This window comes from Colias eurytheme, chromosome 10, assembly GCF_061535395.1.
Source record: "Colias eurytheme isolate Ceu_HAF_F1 chromosome 10, ilColEury1 Martin Lab GWU primary, whole genome shotgun sequence".
NCBI lineage: Eukaryota > Metazoa > Arthropoda > Insecta > Lepidoptera > Pieridae > Colias > Colias eurytheme.
In genome coordinates this window covers 7,054,589-7,077,111 of record NC_142989.1, presented here as the reverse complement: position 1 = coordinate 7,077,111, position 22,523 = coordinate 7,054,589, and the positions used below count along the sequence as shown (strand labels likewise).

At 33.1% G+C, this 22,523-nt stretch overlaps 1 protein-coding gene across 1 annotated transcript; it reads right to left on the bottom strand.

Moving 5' to 3' along the window:
• On the bottom strand, positions 1-16,727 carry LOC149905254 (aminopeptidase N). The gene is made up of 15 exons (XM_090106272.1): positions 16,539-16,727; positions 15,560-15,636; positions 14,990-15,255; positions 14,585-14,776; positions 13,565-13,720; positions 13,144-13,283; positions 11,544-11,733; positions 11,076-11,226; positions 10,104-10,312; positions 9,522-9,705; positions 8,694-8,892; positions 4,121-4,395; positions 3,130-3,326; positions 1,523-1,837; positions 1-1,048 (listed from the first exon to the last, which is right to left on the bottom strand). Exons 2-15 carry the CDS (start codon positions 15,629-15,631, stop codon positions 781-783), a joined length of 2,814 nt encoding a protein of 937 aa, XP_089962398.1. The 5' UTR covers positions 15,632-15,636; positions 16,539-16,727; the 3' UTR covers positions 1-780.
• Positions 16,728-22,523: the final 5,796 nt, after the last annotated feature.

Genomic DNA, 22,523 nt, shown 5'->3' with positions numbered 1-22,523 from the left:
TCCTTATTTTTTTTATTAAAAACATAAAAGAACAAATAACATCACATTTCTATGTAATACATATACAAAAACAATAATTATTACACGGGCTTAAAATAAAGTGTTATCTCATTAAAGAGAGAAATTCGTCTTCCATCAAAAACATAGATACATAATTAATATGACAAATTTACAAATAATTTAAAAATAATATTTAAACAAATATACAAACCTAATTATCCTACCTATATATAATATAAAGAAAAGTACTCAAGTAAAGTCAAATTTTGTAGATTTTACTTGATAAAAACCATTCTTAAAATGAACCTTATATCTATGTCACGGCTAAAGGTAGGTGAGAACATAAACTTAAGATTAGCCGGCTAAACTTAGGTTTATTTTCGACGAGGTGTTAATGTTAGTTTGTTCTATCTTTAGCCGGCTAAACTTAAGTGTAACCGCAGGCCCGTGGCTAAAAATGTCGGGGTGGGTAGATTTGGTTACTATAATACATGTAAGGAACAGGGCGAGTGTTTTCTGGCACTTCGCCGGCTGCTGCCGCAGCACGCTCGCTGCGCTCGCTCGGCTCGTGCGGGTCTTAAGAGTTCTAACCTAACCTAACCTAGCCACCAGCTTTCTGCCCTGAGTCGGGGTGGGTAGATTTGGTTACTATAATACATGTAAGGAACAGGGCGAGTGTTTTCTGGCACTGTGCGGGCCCCTCAAGCCCTCCACCGGCCCGGCGCTAACCTACGCTACCTTTAGCCGTAACATCTATATACCATAACACCTAATTTAGCATCAATTCTTGATAAACTGATCATCCTTAACATCCGCCATTTGTTTATAATTATCCAGCCACTGTTCTATAACGGGTATATTTTCTGAGGACCATTTGACTTCTTCTCGAATGTTCCTCATAGACTTCTCTATGATATGTTCTGCAGAACCGAATTCCCCTTGGTGAGCGACATATAACCTGGATACTAAGTCTAAACCAGCTTGAGTCGTAAATTCGCCAGTAGCAGATGAAATTAGATTGTCCCATAGGTTTGTTTTCGATGAAAACCTGTAATCATTAGTAGTTTTAGAATGGTATAATAGTAGAACATATATGCTAAGAACTGATAATTAACTACAGTTTCTTGCCGCCTCTCCCTATCAAATCATGGAACTTGATTTCGAGTAATAATAAACAAGTAACATTTTGGAAACAACTTGGTATGTAAGTTTGGAGCGTTGAACTTAATTACATAATTGTTTGAAAATTCACAAATTATATTTTCAGCAATCAATTCAATGGTCATAAGCATAAATTAACAAGTTTGAATAGCGGTGCTCTCAAATAGAATACTATAGTATTTCAACATTTCCATTCACGCATATTAAACTTAAACAACAGTTCTCTGAAGATGTTTAAGAATTTCTATGATAGTGGAGCGAATCATCTCCGTATTTCAAAAGGAAATTATCAGAAAGAAGCAAAGTAATAACAGCAATCAACTTTTGAGGAAATTAAATTTTGATGAAATGAAAAACTTACTTTTCTTTTAAGAGATCGAAGTTATTTTCTAAGAAATGGAATAGCGTCGTGTATCCTTCGGAGCCTCCAGTCAGCATACTAAATATCAGGAAAAGGTCTGTCTCAGTAAAGTTTCCATTTCCTTCTAGAATGGTGATATTCAAGAGTCTATTTATCTTGTTTTCTTCTATAGGACATCCAGCGAGTGTCTTCAAAAGATATGTTCGTTCACTTTGCTTTCTCGATGAAGGGAAGTTTATTACTCTCTGTAGACCAAATTCCCATTCCTTTTGCGAACCCCATTTGAAGACTGGGCAGATGAATTGATTCGGGATTCTGAAAACGAGCGATTGAATGTAAATCTCAGACTATTGGAAATTACATAGGTACTAAGTTCTGAAAAAATATGCGTTTAATCAAACAGTTTTTTACAGTAATGAAACTACGTAAAGTAGACTTCTTGATAGATTATATATGTTATAGAAACACGCAAAAAGAAAAAGTTTTATTTTGATTTCAATCAATGTTTATTTATAAATAAAACAGTAACTATTTAGTAATCTTAAAAGTTTAAATAAATATCCGGACAATTTTTCCCGAAGTTGCAACTAAACCAATATCGAGTAACGTTGGACAGGTTTATTTAACGTTTTACCTGGAAATCGTATCGATATTTTCCATCCGATATTTTTCTGCTTTTACCTACTCATGAATGCACCTGAGAATCTTTTTCGAACAACGTAATTTAATTCTAAAGACGCGAATGTCATTCTTGAGTGCATTCATTGAGAATACGGTTTAAAAATTTCCTTTTATAGACATTTCTAAGAAATGAAACATCTCGCAAAATACAGAGTCGACCTAAATTCACTCAGCTATCACTTGTTTTACGCTACGGCAAAATAGTGACAATGGAAATTCGTACGGGAACGGATCTTGTTTTAGACAGGGATATAATAAATCACTGATTCTTACTGTGTTTTCCATTTTTGTGTTAAATATTATTTTATGTTATGTTTATATTTTACTTAAAAACTTTTTTACTTAAAAAATACGAAGTGATTAAACTGCTTAGATATAGGTACTATATAGGTATTTTCCTTAGAAACAGACAGTGTAGTGAAATACAAAAACATGTTACGTAACATGTTCAAAAAAGAAAGTACTTAGCATTGGTCCGAATACATTTGATTTAGGACATTTAATCGGGACCTTCAGACTTGTCAACATTCACTGAATTCTCAGAAAAATTCACATCTGAAGAGATCCTTTGTCGGGATAAACTTTTCTGATTTTATTATTGGGAAAAGTGAAATACTATATTAACATAATATTATGGTTTTATTATGTTTATTCGTCCTCTATGTCTTGGTTTTATGGAAGAAAAATATATTCTGTAGAATATAACCGTATTCAGAATGTATGGTGGAATTAAATGTTGACTATATTTAAAAAAAACAATGTACTTATTGTCGAATTAAGATTTTATAAATTGATTTTAAATTATATATGAGCATAAAAAGCTTTCGATTTTTGTACCGTAACCGTTTGTATTATTAAGAAGAAATAAGTTCGTAGTACTTTCTTTGCATACTACAGAACACCAACTATAATATCAATTAACTTACGGGTTTCCATCATCAGGGTTTGGTGCTTCCATCCATTTATCATAAGCTTCCTGCGCTTCTTGAATACAGGGTTTGTATCCAGCCTTACAAAGGAAAGATTTAGTTAAAGATCGTAAGTTCTTCCTCCCAGATTCTTCATTTTCTTTCTCAATCTTCAGCTCGTTGTAAAGAGGACTGAGGAATGTTCGGACGTATGCCTGGATGGACGAAGTATAATTTAATTCTAAATTGACTTTCTAAGATAATTAATAATATAATTTACTTTTTATGATAGTATTTAGAGACGATAGTAATTCTTGAAGTCAATGATCTGTCGATATATTAAGCATAAATTCTCTTGATTAAATAGTTAGACACAATTATAAAATATTAAGAAGCCACATTCCGGATATGGCTCAATCTCCAAAACGATTTGGCACAAAAATACTTCAAAGAAAAATGCACCCCTATGCTTTTTATTCACATTTCATCCATTCCTCTAGAATTGATGGAAATGTAAATAAATCACAGACACAGCAGCAACAAGTCAACATCGAAATCCACTTAGAATAAGCCGAGTTTTAGATTAACTTCGAAACCAGTTGATTGGCTATTAGGCCGCTTTCACAGCTACGGTGCGGTAAACCTAAGGGTGAACCTAAGGATAACTTTTCAAACGTAGATGTATTAAAGTATATTTTTTTAAATCAACCTTCTAGTCCAGCTAAAGAGATATATTAAAATTTTAAATGTAGCACGTAGCTGTAGGTTAGAAAAAAAGCAAGTCTTCCTAGATACCTCTTATTAATTATATTAATTAGGTATATTTTCTATAAAGTATCTACATAAAATCTATAATTAGGACACACACTAATAAATACAAACAAAAGCGTAATTTCAAATATATTCATCGTGAATCTAGACAGCCCAAGCAGAACAACCGAATCTAATATTCAAAGGGTTCATTCATCAAAAAGGAGATCTATAAATACTATCATGACTATTAACTTACCCTAAATTTATCAGCTATACACGAGCAAATATGCCTTCCAATATGATCGATCATAGTAAACACAGGCTCCCAGACCATGTAATCTTTCTCATTTTTCAAAAACAATGTCATATTTAATGCTGTTACGAAGGAAAGTTCGCCAGCATATGCAAGGTTCCATGCGTCGTGAAGAATTTTAGCACGGGTTAATGGTGGTATGGAAACTCGCTTGTCACTTTGTAGGAACTGTAGGAGTAAGTTCCAATTGTCCTTCTCGTAGTTAACTGGGAAGGGGGCTGGAATGAAAATGTTTGTTGTAAAAGTGTACTTGTTTGAGATTTAGATTTAGGATTCCGTCACAGTAGACAGATGAACGGTACAGAAACTACAAATAACTTATACAAAAAACCTAATAATGTATTATTTACACATTAAACAGGTTAAGAAAATGGAAACAATATAAATATTAATTACCTACGTCTAACGTCACGTAGGTAATATAGCTAAGTTTTATAGAGAAGAAACAATAGGTACTGTTATTTAATTCCAAACAATTCTCGTTATGCACTTTAAAACAAATAACATTATTATAACTTAATGTTTATGAATACTGGGAAATCCATTTCAGAAAATTGCTTACAATATAATGAGAGATGTCTCACTCATATAATATTTATTACATTTATTTCTGACTAGCAACTCAACCCGGCTTCGCTCGTGTTCAGTTGAGTTTAAAGGTAAGGTTAAGCTATATACTATAATTTTTTATATGACTGTTGTATGGGCAATGATGAGAGCTATAAAACATGTACCTATTCTGTATCATAATTTTTGCCGGACACATTAAACACTGAAATGACAAAAAAATTAGCAAGTTTGTAATATCATTCAGTATTCATGACATACTTTCTTTTTAATATAGATGATATATATTTTTAACGCATTAGCTTTTTGATTTATAGTTGATTAATAAAAACAACTCTTATCTTTACAATATCGATTACAATTAACGATTTTTAATAGTACCATTTTTTATTTGAAGTTTAATGTCGAAACAAGAAAAAAATAAGGTCACATTTCTAATTAATTATTACGAGATATACAATGCAAATCAAATATTACAAGATATTCCAAAATTGTACATAAAAAGTTTCTTAAAATATGTTTTTATTAAAAACATATTTTAAGAAATAAGTGTTTTTTCTACGAGAAAAGATTTAATAAGAAATAATTCAAAAAGGCTTAGAATATACTTCCTTAATATTTATGAACGAAATTATTTATGAAAAAATTTTGCTAAAAGTAAGCAAATATATTTGTGTAAGTATATTGCCGTTCCTTGAAAAACTGTATCTTTTTGTGCAATTAATAAACAAAACAAAATCATATTATATTATGTCATTACGCTAGCAATTAATCTCTATTCAAACGCTGGTTTTAACAATACTAACAATACATAATAAACTGATATGTAGATACAATAATTTATCCTTATCCTGCAGAACATTTGATTTATACGTATCCATGAGTAAAGCGCGTCACACACGGTGAAGATAGTATAATATTTTATGTTAAGATTCTCTAATATAAAATATTACAGTATCATAAGGTATCCGGTATGCGCGTTCTGACCATCATTTTTCTTTTTGTCATTGCGTACTACCCCTGTAGAACCACCATCCTGTTACAAATGACCCGAAACACTGACACAAAATTTCGATCGAAAGAACGCTGATACCGGATATTATATCTTCAACGTGTGTGACGCGCTTAACGTGAATGGTTTAAATGTAGACGTTCATGTTACTTGATATTCCGTCGGGATACTGTGTAGTAAGATGTGAGTACGCGACTCGAAGGACCTTTATCAAATTTGGGCGAAACACGCTAGAATTGGATAAACATACGGATGCTAACATTATTTTTGTAACAGTAGTGTGAAGAATAGTCTGAATATGCGATTATAGAATTGAACTCACCCAACTATGTTAATTAACTCGATTTAATATAAATCGATCGATTAACTATATAATATTATGAAATAATAATTATTTTATAGACGTCGAAAAGTTTAATTTTAAATAGTTTCGGCCATTCATGCAGCAAGGAACGTACGAGATTGAATCAAAAAGGGGTTTGGGTTGCCCACAATATATTGCTTTTTTAGAATCCAAGTTTCATAACTGGCCGCGAAAGTTCATCACGACACCACTAGCCCATACAAAAGTACCCAAGCCCCTTATAGGCCAGTGGAAATGAACATTAAATTCGCAAAGCACGATGTAGATTTGAATTTTTGGTATGTTGTATGGATCAGTTAGGGTGATGTAAATCCCAATTTGCAACTTCGAAAAAGTTGTGCTCGCTGCGCGCCACGTGATAAACTGCGAAAATTTTGGACTTTTTTCACTTTTTGCTCTAAAAGTCATAAACTATGCGTTTCCGACAAGTATGATTCAGTACATAAATTAAGGTTATTAAATTTGCAACAATTTAAGCCTAACCGCAGCTCTCTAAACCTTATAACGACTAAACTGTGGCCATTCGAAGATGGTTCATTTTTCCGGAAATATTGAAATTTTTAGTTTGCTCCCGTTTGAAGCAAAATATTGGCAAAAACCGCTCGTTCTATGAGAAGTTCATATAATAAAGTTGTAGTGCATTTAATTTTCTTTCATAAGAGCATAGAACAAAGTCTGTGAGACAAATATTTCACACACAATATCTGAAAAACAAAAAGAAGGTAGAAATAGATTTTTAAAGAATTGAAACTGAGAGCATATAAAATCATAAAAAGAATAATACTTTTTCATTTGCAGGATAGTTAATTAACAAAATTACAAAATTTGGGAAAGTAGGAAAAAAGATTATACGCAAATAATAAACTGCGAAAATTTTGGACTTTTTTCACTTTTTGCTCTAAAAGTCATAAACTATGCGTTTCCGACAAGTATGATTCAGTACATAAATTAAGGTTATTAAATTTGCAACAATTTAAGCCTAACCGCAGCTCTCTAAACCTTATAACGACTAAACTGTGGCCATTCGAAGATGGTTCATTTTTCCCGAAATATTGAAATTTTTAGTTTTGCTCCCGTTTGAAGCAAAATATTGGCAAAAACCGCTCGTTCTATGAGAAGGTCGTATAATAAAGTTGTAGTGCATTTGATTTTCTTTCATTAGAGCATAGAACAAAGTCTGTGAGACAAATAGTTCACTCACAATATCTGAAAAACAAAAAGAAGGTAGAAATAGATTTTTAAAGAATTGAAACTGAGGGCATATAAAATCATAAAAAGGATAATACTTTTTCATTTGCAGTATAGGTAATTAACAAAATTACAAAGCTAATTAAATTTGCAACAATTTAACCAAACCGCAGCTCTCTAAACCTTATAACAACTAAGCTGTGGCCTTTCAAAGATAGTCAGTTTTTCCCGAAAATTTCAAATTTTTAGTTTTGCTCCCGTTTGAACCAAAATATTGGCAAAAACCGCTCGTTCTATGAGAAAGTCGTATAATAAAGTTGTAGTGCATTTAATTTTCTTTCATTAGAGCATAGAACAAAGTCTGTGAGACAAATAGTTCACTCACAATATCTGAAAAACAAAAAGAAGGTAGAAATAGATTTTTAAAGAATTGAAACTGAGGGCATATAAAATCATAAAAAGGATAATACTTTTTCATTTGCAGGATAGGTGATTAACAAAATTAAATTTTCTACAACTTTATTTTATGACCTTCTCATAGAACGAGCGGTTTTGCCAATATTTTGGTTCAAACGGGAGCAAAACTAAAAATTTCAAAATTTCGGGAAAAACTGACTATCTTTGAAAGGCCACAGCTTAGTTGTTATAAGGTTTAGAGAGCTGCGGTTAGGCTTAAATTGTTGCAAATTTAATTATCTTTGTAATTTTGTTAATTACCTATCCTGCAAATGAAAAAGTATTATCCTTTTTATGATTTTATATGCCCTCAGTTTCAATTCTTTAAAAATCTATTTCTACCTTCTTTTTGTTTTTCAGATATTGTGAGTGAACTATTTGTCTCACAGACTTTGTTCTATGCTCTTATGAAAGAAAATTAAATGCACTACAACTTTATTATACGAACTTCTCATAGAACGAGCGGTTTTTGCCAATATTTTGCTTCAAACGGGAGCAAAACTAAAAATTTCAATATTTCCGGAAAAATGAACCATCTTCGAATGGCCACAGTTTAGTCGTTATAAGGTTTAGAGAGCTGCGGTTAAGCTTAAATTGTCGCAAATTTAATAACCTTAATTTATGTACTGAATCATACTTGTCGGAAACGCATAGTTTATGACTTTTAGAGCAAAAAGTGAAAAAAGTCCAAAATTTTCGCAGTTTATCACGTGGTGCGCAGCGAGCACAACTTTTTCGAAGTTGCAAATTGGGATTTACATCACCCTAACTGATCCAAACAACATACCAAAAATTCAAATCTACATCGTGCTTTGCGAATTTAGGGTTTTTTAGTGTCGATTTCTACTGGCCTATTAGAAGTACCCACCAATATATTATTGACACAGTAGTTTTTTTTTTTTTTTTTAAAGAATATCAATTGTGCTTACCAATTTCTTCAGGATTCACGATGATAAACTGATCTTTTCCCGGCATGTTATCTAGCGTCATCTCTTTTTCCTGCATCCAGGCTACAGGAGCTGTGTTAGTGAAATCCAATTTATCTCCACGTATTAACACTAGAGGTAGTTGCCAGGTCATCTTGTCAGCATTGGGAACGTCATGTGGTCGCTCACGGAGGTACACTTTCTAGAAGAATATGTTTTTTATGTTGTTTGTAGGGAAAATCTGGTGTGAAAGTTTAATAACTAAAAAATAAATAGAACTAGCAAACCGGGCGAACTCCGTTTCACCACTAGAGACACCTTTTCTTTGCTATAAACCTCACGGAGCCCGAGACCTTTCCAACGAATGCAAAACCGTGGAAATCGGTTCGTGCGTTCTGGAGTTATAGCGTCAGGAAGGAAAACCCGACTTATTTTTATATAGTAGATTACGAAACAAATACCTATGTAATTGAGTCTATGAATACGAATTAATTATGAGTAAGAACAGGTTAACAGGACGATAAAGTAATGGTAAGATTTTAGTGCATTTATTGGAGTTTATTTTTAATGTGTGAAAAATTGTACAAGCAACGTTTCATGCCCGAAATTTTATAGAATACAATATTGGGTGATCTCATAAAAAGACGTGTGTCACTCGGGGACTGCCGCGGTAAAGCTATTGCATGCTATGCCTTCAAGCCACACCTCCGCGCCCGTCGGAGTGGGGAGCGTGAGGTTTTTTCGTTACGCAATTTCTGGATTCGGTCCCCGCGCTCAAGGCCCGCGATAGAAGCTATGCAATAGCTTAAAAACCTTTTATGATAATTTTACCTGTGACACACGAGCTGTATTCTTCTCATAATTCCTTGTAACAGTAATTAGAGGAAGTCGGTCTTTTTCAATCCAACTTGCGGCTATCATTTTAATGTCTACGTCTTTTGAAATCTTGCCGTCTTCCCGCGCAGCGTCGTTCAGAGCATTCCAAACATCATCACTGGTAAATGTTTTCATTCTCCTACAAAAAAATAAGTACCTAAATGAATATCGTGTAGAATGTTTATGGAGGTAAAATTTAAAGCTCACGTTCAATTAATCGACCGATCAATGTAAAAATGAATCCATCGAGGTGGCACGATTATTTTTTAATTTTAATTTTTTTATTTCAATAATTTTAACAATACAATTTTCTTTTAAATGTTAAATCACGTCATTAGTCTTGGTATCGATCTGTAGTCATTCAAATCTCAAGCTCTTTTTTGGTATTTATTTTGTATACACCTTTGTTAATATTTAAAAAAAATATAATGGAATGATAATTTAATGATTTTTTTACGTATACAGTTTAGGTAAATATTTTACATATGTTTTAAAATCTACATGCGTTCTTTCATATACTCAAAACTCAACACTTACTTTTCCTTTATAAATTTCCGCAACCCCTTCCTAAAAGTATCAGCGCCGAGGGTATAATTAAAAAGTCTGAACAGCAGTTCTATCTTAGTGCAAGCGGTCTCTTGTTTCATGCCGGTAATCCGAGAGTGGGGATATCGCTTACTGAACTCATAATATATTGAATAAAGCACGGTTAGCGGCCATTGTCTCTCTATCTCCGTGTCGTTAAGCTGAAAGTGATTAATTAGGAAAAACGAGATTATAGGGATGTAGAAGATTTGTTTAAAATTGCTGGTTTAGAATTCACTAGTTTGTTTAGATGTTAAAATGTGGATCATGATAATAAATAAGCTATACCCATAGCTATACCATTTCACGCATGTTACGTTACGTTGTGTTATATTATCGTTAATCAATTTATAAAAAAAAATGCTGTCTAGAAATGAATGGAACGTTTTATTTTGAAGTTAAGTAGATACCTCCAGGGACATAATTATCCTGTAAGATCTCACGGGATTAGTTCAGGATATAGAATGAATAGTCGCTACCAGGTTAAACTTTCAATTAAAGAAGCGTGCAAAAAACTTGCTTACTATTATATTATATTATTTCATCAAACTACGTTTTTGTGTTTTCAATTAATTTGGAGACTATTTTTTATCTATCTTATTACTTTTATTCATCTCAAACGGACAAATTTTTTATTACTTCTTTTTAACACTTTAACAATATTTTTTTTCCTACGATCACTTGGCTATTTGTAATTGAATGAACAGAAAATTGCACCAATTTATAATATTCTGTGTTTTATTATAAACTAGCTTCAGTCCGCGGTTTCACCCGCGTGGCTCCGCCCCTGTTGATCTTAGCGTAATGATATATAGCTTATAGCCTTTCTCGATAAATGGGCTATCTAACACCTAAAGAATTTTTCAAATCGGACCAGTAGTTCCTGAGATTAGCGCGTTCATAATATTAGTATAGATTAGTTACCTTCAAAGCGATTTCCGCGGCGATATACCCCACAAGCCCTTTATTAACATACGCGTCGCTCCACCACGCGGGAGTGGTGAGGGCTCCGAGCCAGTGGTATGTGATCTCTTGTTCTAGTTGGAGGTATCTGCGGTTTGTTAGGTCACTCTCCCTAGGAAACATAAATATTAAGGTGTCAGAAACACAATATAGCAATAAAAAGTAAATATGTAAATATTAAAGTATCAAAAAATGAGGTTTCAGAATCACGATGTTACTGACTGCTGTAAATGTCAGAGTTAGTTTGGAAGATAGATGATCAGGGACATAAATGTTTTATAAACTTTAATAACGTAGAATAAAACCTACATGTCAATGATTTTGGACTATATCGGAAGTAAATTATTAAAACAAGAATGAAAAAAGAAGAGAAGGGCAGAATTTATCTATCACATAATTATGTAGAATTTTCCACTTAAACATACTTACTTAAAAACAATAAGTCCCCAGTTATCCACGGGTTTGACGCCGAGGTAATTTGGCAGAGCGACTATATCCAACCGTCTGAGGGGCAATGGCACTTGCCAAAAGTTGGCGATCTCAGCGAACACACGGGGAACCTTCTCATGCACACCTTCTAGCGCTGGGAGGAACTCTGGTCTAGCCCAGATACGCAATTCTAAAACCATATTCTTAATCAATGATATTGTAGGTAAAAAAGTGCAGTTAGATTATTAGCGCTCCAGGAGGGAAACGTCGAAATGTGGATAATTAGCCGCTTCACTTGTCTATTTTGCGCTTACATTTGTTGAATCATGCCATCTTACTTCCATCTAATCATATGAGCGTACTGTGCAGTGTCCAGTTGCTTCCTCGTGAGCCTAATAAATTAATAATCATATGCTAAGTGGGTGGTTTGATCTTTTCTAGGGTTAGAAAGTGACGTTATAATTCAACGGTAAGGGGCTTGATAACCGTAAATAAATAAACCAAAAACCACTTTATGTGACCGTGACAAATATAATTAATCACTACTAAACATAAGTGCTGTCTTGTGAATAACATGAAAAAAATGAATATATTCAATAACATTTAGGCAGTAAATTCAATAACATTTTAAATAAATAATCCTAGAAGATTAAATTATAATATTAGATAAACTCTAATATGCATAGTGCATACATTACTTATATATCCGATCCAGAGGAGAGGCCTAATGAAGACATGAAATATTAGGGTATGTCCTAACTCCTAAGATATAGTCCTAAATGACTATATATCTAGTCGGTCTTTGGATATTCATAATGTCTTTGCCGAATACCCTTATAAATAAATCTTACGAGATAAGATAGTATGGTCCCTGCATGTAAGGACCAAATTTACTTCAGTATTATCAGAGGAAGATGACATAGTTTTGATAACTATTTGGTTACTGGATGATAGCTTACTCCATATAGGATCTGTCCCTTAGTCATAAAATTTATAGAGTCTGGATGGGATTTTATGATTTAATCATTAAACCATTATCAAGTCTGATAACTTAGAAATGCTTCTAAGGCTAAATTAGTGCGTATTAGAATGGTTTGACACATTTGGTATATTTATGATCAATGGTGTTCTATTGAAACATTAATCGAATTGCCACGGAAAACTTCGCTCAACTCATATAGCTATATCATACGTTTGTAATAATGTTTTAGATGAGACGCACAATGTCACAAATAAACTTTATATTGCACATTCAAAATAACAGGTAACGACTAATAAAACAAAAGATTAATCCCCGAACTTTTATGTGTCGCATCGCAATTTCATAACTACTTTCTTGAGCTCTCATAAAATAAATCTCATAACTTTTTGTTCACGACACATTTCGGTTACGAGTGTCGGTTAATAGCGAAATCGAATGGTTTTATTGAGTACCTTCGCATTTACGATCAGATTCCACAAACTTTGGAAATAAATCACAAAAAAGATTTTCAATTTACATTTTTTACAAGGCGACCCTCTTAATATAATATGCACTGAACTCTGAAAGTTCTAGAACAAATACATCGACAAAATAGGTTTCAAGAATAGTTTTTCTTACCGATATTATTTCCATTGTCATCTTTATATTGTGTGGAACCTCCGAGTTGTTTTAAATGAGCTATTACGATTCCCAAAGTGAATGTGGACATCGGTGGAGTTCTCTCAAAATAGTCTTTCACTGCGCCTGGTTCATCAGTTCTAAAATTACATAAATTAAATGAAATGACAAATTACATAGTGAATATTTCTTTCCCTTTTTACAAACAATAAAAATAATTGAAGGAAATTATAGCTTAACTTAGTGTCAATTACTCAGATTAATTAAAAAAAAATGTTAAATGATTGGAATTTTCCCCAGTACTTACATGTTTGTTTCTATTCATCTAAAATTCTAAAGGAATCAATCGATTAAGTTATAAACTTAATTATGAAGCCTAATAAATTGGCAATTAGAATATCATTGTTTCATGTTTACTTACATATTTTCAGTCTTAGCAACGGGCGTGTTGCTAAGAGCAATCATATCCCTTGGTCTCACTACTGTTAATTCAAACGGAGTCTTGAAACCTGGTTCATCAAAACAAGGGAACATTCGCCTTGCGTTGTTCGGACGAAGCTGGGTGCCAGCAACGATGCTAAAAATGAATTAATGAAGAATATCTAGTACAAAATTATTCTAAAATATGCTCATGAATTTTCTACCCTTTTCCTTTAATAAAATATATGACACTTTCCATAAATGGATCCCCTTATCAATCAGCTTTCTAAAGTGATGTTATAGCATGCAATGCCGAGATGAAAAATATAATATTTTCAGTGAGAGTAGAGGGAGAAATCTAAAGTATTTTATTCAATACGCTCTGGTACCGGATTTATGAATTTAACCTATACTAAAGGGAAAATATTGGATGAAAAACTTGTAAAATTTGAAATATTTGTGGTATATATTCCGTACGCATAACTTTTCCACAAAATGTAGGAAAATGTATTGTTGAAATAAAATTGACAACTTTTTAAGATTCATGTGACTTATTCGTTCAAAGATTTTTAGGTTAAGATACATTAATAATACTAGAATTTGACAGAATCACGATAGAATCGATATTGCGAGAATTTTTTTTTCTATCTGATATCTAACGGTTTCACGTAGTTATAAATATTTCTCTCACTTTGATTGACCGTTTGCATTCTTTAATCTTTTTTACGAATATTACAAATTCCAACTGAATTCCAGCTATACGAATAATAGATTTAACATTTTTACCGGAAACACGCACATACGATCAAAGGTAATCGACAAAGGCTTTTTGTCAGTAAACGTGAGCAAACTATATTCTGGTGGTATATCATACATTGTTCTTCTAAATATAAACTATTTTTATTGAGTATCAATACGAATTAAAGTACAGGCTCTATTTTAAATGAAACGACAGACGTATTTGTATGATTACTAATAAAAATTCTGCTAAGCTTTTGGACTAAAGATAAGCGCAACTTACCGTTCTTCATCGACCTCAGTTTTATAAGTCGACGTGAAGAAACCATCAGTCGATGTTGTTTGCAAGTTCCCTTTGAAACTGAAGTCCAAGTAGCCTAAAGTGGACTTAGGAACTGTTCTGCCCAACCGCAACGTTAGAATCGGCTTCTTGGTATCCATTCTCATCTTTTTTATTGCCACCTTTTCCATTTTTCTATGGACAACATTGGGAATACTTAGTATGTAAGGTGTGAACGTATACTTCAGAAATGAAGTTTTAGAAAAGCTATCGTTTATTTCCTCTGTTTCAAAAATATACTTTTAGGTGCCTCTAAATCAAATCTCGATAATATCTTAACTCTAAATATATTAACAACGCATGAAATGTTCTATACCTATTCTGTATATACGACCACAAAAGACTTACCCAGATTCTTCGATATGCACTTCATAATTTGTCACTTCCAAGTCGTGAGCGCAGTGCACACTTATTTCATCTGAATCTTGTAACCACGTGACGTTAATCTTCACATGACCTTTGAACAGTGCATCTTCCAAATACGGTTCGATATCTAGATGGTAGCCAGTTGGTTCGATCGTTTTTTCTAAACGTGCTTCAAGAGTTAAAGCATGGGCGTTGTTTAAGTCTATACTGCGAGTTTTTATGATGTGCAGACCTTGTATGTTCTGACCCTAAATGAGATTATGAAAATTTAAAAGGTTGATGATGTATTTAAAACCATAATTCGGATATGACACGCAAGGGCTCCATGTGAATATTGGTTAAATATTTAAGATATTACGTTTTTCTAACAAAATTTATGCATACGCTCCGTTGAGAGAGTACCGTCTTTAATGTATTTAAGGCTCAATTGTAAAGATCAACGGTATCGATAAATATGACGATATCCAGTCTAAGTTCTTTTGAAGATTTGGTGCAAACTCTCACACTCTTGAAAGTGTAATCCTATTGCGACAATAGAATGGCTTAACGTACCTTATCCGGTGGAAGCGAATTAGCGTAGCACAAATATGCGCAAGCGGTAATCAGACAACCAATAGACTTCATCTTACCTGTTGATAAATCAAAATTATTACATATTTGCCTGGATCATGATTTGGGGAATAAATAAACTAGAACTTAGAGCCAGAAAATATCTCAGAATGCGTATACTCCTAGTCATTTATCGTTTATCTACTGTTCGCAACTACCATGCGAATATAACTTTGTGTTTATGTCATAAATGGATGTAATCTTCAAAACGCAATTTAGCTTGTTTATAGCAATATTGTTGACGCAGTCGACGAAATCGCAACAAATAATTGTCAGAATTTTTACATTTTTATAGAATTTTTTTATTATTTAATCGAACTAAACTTCTTGGTTAGTTTCCCCACCAAAAATACCTTATTAATTTCTGAAAACACGCGTAAACACAAACATTTGAGGAATTTTTATGTATCTGCTTTTATTGCACTTTTTAATAATTGATTTTAAAATAAATACAAACAATATTTATTTACCCTTTTTAATTTTTTATTATTTTACACATAATACATTTTTGAACGCATGAATGTCAAACATTATTTTCCGTATTTGACAGGATTGACAACTAATGATTGACATGTACGAAAATCAAAATTTTGGGAAAATATTTATTCGTCTAGTTTTTGTTGTTTTTATGATTTATTCTTCTTTTCTGGACGGAGACAAATCCAACGAATCTAAAACCATGAAAATTGGTTCAGCAGAACTCGAGTTATAAGTGTTGGAACATACAGACTTTCTTTTATATATATAGATGTAGGTATTATGGGTACTAAGCGCTGTATACGCTATTTATAATTCTAAAAATGTCTAATATTTAAGGAATATTGACGTCTAGATCAAGTACCAACCAATATTTGCGCCAGAATAACACGACGATTAAAATATTAAAAAAGCAGAGCAGACAAAAATGATAAAGGTTACTCACAAAACGTTCCAGGGCGACGGACTTCAGTTATATGATCCTCCGTCCCTCCTCATTCGCTCAATTGGTAGCAGGATATCTCCGATTTGCGCTGACGACACTGTGATTGTCACTTGTACTCGCTAATCTTATTAACTTGCTGATACTACACACTGAGATCGCGAGAAAATTATCGTGTAGGTATCCCCATATAGAATAGTTTTGGGTGCTTTAGGGCATGTACTACTCGACCAAGCCAACTAGACGCTCGGGTGGAATGCGGCCTCCCCGCCCGCTTACCGCCTCAGGTACCGCGTTCGCCTTAGTACGGTTCGCAGCATCGACGCATTCGTACGTTTCGCATCGCTAGTTATTTCTGTACTTTTTATTATTAATCGTTAAAGCTTGTTGTTGACTGTTAAGTTTTTCGTTGTTATTTGTTTAAGTTTTTACTGTGTTGTTATTCATAGACAGCCCTCGAAATGGGGAAAAATAAGACTATTCATAGCGGAGAGCGAACAGTGATATTATTAATATTTTTTTTTTTGCTACCTGTACCCGAGACATGGGCGGGTGACGTCACAGTTGAAAAGGGTCTAGTTGGCTTGGTCGAGTAGTATGTTGTTTGTAGTTTGTCTTGTTTCTATATATAATATCATTGTTTGTTAGTATGTTATGGTATGTTATTACAATCGTATTGTGAATAGATGTTGGGCAAAGATCTGTTATTCCTTCCATTTCGCACGATGATGGTCGAGATCCGATTCCCCACGCGCTTATAGCTGTCATTGTTTTCCATGATTAGGAATGTTTGGGATTGACTTGAACCACGCACGTCAAATAATATCCGATTTCTAACTGAAAAAATACAGAAGAAAATTTTAGATTTTTGGTAGGCTGGTTTGATATAATTCCATTCTTATAATTATTTTTACAATAAGAAAGCTGCATTATGGAGTAATAAAATATCTCGAGACATTGTTTTAGTTTTACAGTTATTGATAGAATTAACGTACCTACAAAGTCTCCTAATTATGTGATTTTGTTAAACCTCCGCTAACTTTATAAGCCAGACAAAGTAATTTCATCTCTTATCAATATCAATTCCGTGACTCGTTAAGGTTGGAAATTGCGCGTCTGGCCTCGGAAACCGTTTGCTGATCAATAATTGTACATTTCGACACAATTTGTTACGCTCTATTAGCATAATTTTATAAAAATTTCAACACGGGTTCATAATGATGTGTTTTCTTTTGCTATAGGTGCCTAGTAGTTCTGATGCGGATAGATATTTTGAGACGATTTCCAAAATGTAAATTCCCATTCGACACTTAGGTAATGTGTGTTTCTCGGAAATTGAACTTTTGACTATTCTTTCTTTAATTCAGCTATTATTCAACTATTCAGCTAAAATGTTTGTATCTGGTTATATCGACTTTGCGATGACATTGTACAGATTATATTTTATGCATAAGTATTGTTAAAATTAATGGTTTTAGGTAATTACATACTTGAAAGGTTGAAAATTTGCCGTAACCGAACCAACCACCTATTAAATTGTACAAACTAAAATTTCACATTATTTCAATACATTTAGTTAACAGACGTGTTTAATGTTTATCTTGTGCTTTAGATTTGTATTCAATCCAGATAATTAATGCAATAGGAAAACAGACCGGATGGATTGTCCATGTCTAGAAGAATACATCAGGAAGGTGTACAAGTTTCCAATTTCGGATCTTGTGAGAAATATCACAGCTTGAACTAGATAGGGGAAGAACTGCAGACCTTGTCACCATCGTTTTCTATCTTAACGATAAATAAAATTATAATGTCACGTAAAAGAGTCTAGTCGACGATCTGATTTTATTTCAGTCAAATACCCACTTAATTAGTGTGCGTTCTCGAATTAAAATCGTTGTTGTTATGCCTGAATAGATGATTATTTAATTTATTTCAATCTTCATACAAATTCAGCCTGCTTCATCAAGTTCAACTTGTCTAAACTCTAAATAGAAGATGTTTTCGCCGGTTTTTTACGTTAAACATAGGAACAGACGGGTTTGGCAAATTATTATTTGTCATGAATGAATGTTGGTAAGGTTGGTACGATTGCCACCTGTTCCTTTGATTGCTCTGGCTTAAAAAAACTTATACACTAGAACATCCATAATATACAGATACACATACACACTGAGATCACTTGGAGTTAGAGTAGGTATTTGTTTTTATTTCTGACACATTGCATAGACTTCGGCAGAAAAGGCACGCAAGTTTGTGTATGTAGGTATAGTAATCTATACTTAATATTATAAACAGGAAAGGTTTGTATGTATGTATGTATGTATGGTTTTCACGCATAAACTACTGGACCGATTTTGATGAAATTTGGCACAGACAATCTTTAGACCCTGAGAAAGAACATAGGCTACCTTTTATTGCGAAATATGTACCACGGGCGAAGCCGGGGCGGACCGCTAGTACAATAATATATTTACTATACACATACCAATTACCATATCACACCTATAAGATCATTCAACACCTAGATGCTACAAAACATCCTGTTTTCGTCACACAACACAATATTATCAGTTCGTGTGGATTGAACCTACGCACTGCGCCAAGTGACATAAGTAATTACTAACCAACGTTATTTAATTCTTATTATTATTAATTTAAATCAGAATAGTTAAATATATTTACTTACAGTTATTTTCATATCACAAAAAATACGGAAAAATAATTTTCTATTGAAGGTGTGAACAATTTCAAGGGCATAATGAAGATGACGTGAGAAAGCATTATGAAGACACAAGTTGCACACATAATAATTATTATAACCTAACATATTATTATCCTATGGTTATATATTTTCCTCTCATGAATTAAGGAGGTTATGTCATCCGCTGTTAATACAATCCAAGATAACGTCAGGTTCACGTGACTATGCAATACTCATTTGTTATACTAATACCTATATAACTGTGCGTATGGTTAGTTCAAATTTGGAATCATTACAGAATATATTCCATAAATTTGAAAAATGGATTGTTTTTTTTTTAATTTCGTGCAAAATACCTACTGTCTGGTAGAACTGTCACAATCAAAAACCTTAAACTGACAGCGGTAATGTTTATTTAAAAACTAGGTTGGTACTTAATTTCTTAAGTCGTGAGATATTTTTATGTATGTTTTATTTGACGAATGAAATGGGATGGGCGTGTGTATATTTTATTAATTAGCCACTAATTGGGTTTAATGGGGGTTGCAGGTACTAGGAAGTTTCAACCAAATTTTATTTACGTTTAGAACTGTTTGAATATTGCAGCCTTCAGGTCAAAACATTTACTTCCTCCAACTCTTTCCTCCTATTGTAATCGCTCTTTACTTATAATATTCATAGTGTTATATAAATTTATGTTGTTATTTAATGCGGGTATTGTTATTGTTTTATTTATTTTTTGCATTGATCATTCCGTTAGTACTTGTGAAAACAATTCGATTTGTTGCGTCATTCTGACTAGCGCATCGTACTGGTAATTAGCGGTTCCATAAATTTGATTAACAAACATGGTTCTTACAATTATGTATGAAACTTCTGTATGCAGGAAAAGAAGATGATGGTCACTGCGACCTGCATATTATAATTAAGTAGCTAAAAGGTATTAAAATTAAGTAACGTTTCAGTTGCAAGTTACTTATTTTTTTTAGATCTAGGATCCCATATCATTCTAAAACATATTTCATTAGTCATTATGTACTGATTTTATTTGTTCTTCATCTTATCGCTTCTTATGCTCTCATTTTTTTCCATGTTTTATTTTAAAGAATGAATTTGTAAATCTTAACTTCGTATACCTACGAAAGTAATAATTAATATATAATTAATCATTGTTTTTGAAATGTCAATCCTAAAGAGAAATCAAAACACCACTAAAAGTTCTTGCACTCAGAGGATATTATAATTATGTACGGTCTATGTTGTTTTTGTTATGACCATGAAAATTTAAATTATGGTGTTATTTATTAGAGATAACTGGTATCTTTATCTTAGAGTTGTCTTAGATAAAATATACTGATAAGTCATTAAATTAAAAACCTCTTATTATAAATAACTAGGTAAGTACATGTTCTTACTCAATAAAAATATTTTTTGTTCTCATCGAATTTGTTCCAAACAATCTGGGTAAAGCTGAAAATTTCTGTAATTTTTACTGAAATGTTCGAGAGAAATTTTTAACTCGCTGCGAACTTTATAATAAGCGCTTAGTTAGCGGAAGGTACTTTCCTTATTAGAAAAACGCACAATATTGAACAAAAGTACTTATAAAACTGGTTTATAATTGGAAACCATTTGATTCCAAGCGAATGAATTTGTACCTAATAGAATAAATCCATATACATCTAAGTATAAAAATATTATAAAAGTTCAATAAATTTTTTTTTATAAAATTGCTGATGACTGAATTCTCCTAAATAATATTTTGAATCATTTTACATTTTATTTCAGGGCTAAGATGTGAAAAACTAAATTTGATCGCAAATCATGCAGGGTGAAAAATTACACTTAACACAACAGTTAACAATGTTAGATAATTAATTTGTGATTTTATTAGTGGAATCTTCGTAAAAAATATAATTTTATATAATTCGACACACACGCATAAAAACACAATCAACAAAGTCCGTACAAATGATAAATAAATAGTTACTAAAAGCATTTATGAAACGTACAACTTCACAAGTGTGGCATAAGCGCTGACAGTCTGAGCTTTCCTTGTGCTTATTGGGAAGGGGAACCACAACTTCGACATCACTTCTAAAGTTTATAAATACTATAATATTTCAAACAACCACTACCAGCGAATTAATATCGTATCTAAACATTGTTGTAATAACTTTTGCAGAAAATTACAATTTGAAATCCAATCCGTTTTCCGAGATTTATTCGGTGCAATATTATTACTATTTATCATAATAATATTTTAATAACGTGCATGTTGTATTCAGAAATGATTTATATTTATAAATTAACAATAGCAGCTACATATTTATCATTTCTTGTGCACAGCAAACTTCCTAAAATAATACGATACATAACACACTGGTCCCTCGAGGACAGCAAAAAACGATGACAAAATTTTTTAATTATAAGTATGCTAGTGTTGGCCGAATCTACTTATATACCTACACCCTCCGACGCAGTAGACAGGTTGAATTTGACGGCAATCAGTGTTAATTCCCAATACACATATCCTACGAATTGGGCCAAGAATTACACGACAAGGACAAGGAACTGCATAGTCTCCTTGCACCCAATTTCGGCTGCTTTAAATTCTACAAGCATTGTCATTGCATTACAGTTTTGGCTGTGTATCGCGTGGCTAATTAATTCAGTTTGCGAATCTTATCACGTGCTATATTTTCAGTGTATAATATGGTTAGTATGCTCTCTGGAAAACTTCATTGGTTTTTTATTTTCCTAAATTTAACGAACATATTTCGCATACATTTGACAAAAAGGGTTTGAAAAAGAACATTATAAAATTTTGTATTTAAATTTATGCATTTTTTTATATGTAACTAAGTACTAAGTAACTAGGTATGTGAGTTTTTTTTTTTGTAATTACTATGTTAGGGCGCGGGCACACGGTGCGTTGCGGCGCCGCACCGCAAAGATTTCACCGTGTCAGTGGGCACACGAGCGGTGCGGCGCCGTAACGTTTTTATGTCGCAGCGGCGTCGTAGCAGCGTTGCACAGTGTGTCCTTCCTTGTGACGCAAAACAACTGAGCGGTGCCGCTCCGACGTCGCACCGCATTCACCCCTCCCCGCCTCGTCTTGGTGGTTACAAGTCCGGTGCGGCGCCGGAACGCATCGTGTGACATGCCACAGATATTTCTATGTAAGACGACGCAGCGACACCGCTCCGGCGCCGCACCGCCGCCGCAACGCATCGTGTGCCCCCGCTCTTAAACAGTTTAATTATCAGTTGCTATTCTTTCTT

What these genes read in the sequence shown, in the direction of transcription:
- LOC149905254 (XM_090106272.1), bottom strand. Translation starts at nt 15,631, where the DNA reads ATGAAGTCTATTGGTTGTCTGATTACCGCTTGCGCATATTTGTGCTAC. An exon ending in ATTCGCTTCCACCGGATAAG is followed by an intron (nt 15,256 to 15,559) that starts GTACGTTAAGCC and finishes AATCTCATTTAG; the next exon opens with GGTCAGAACATACAAGGTCT. An exon ending in CGTGAATCCTGAAGAAATTG is followed by an intron (nt 4,396 to 8,693) that starts GTAAGCACAATT and finishes TTTTCATTCCAG; the next exon opens with CCCCCTTCCCAGTTAACTAC.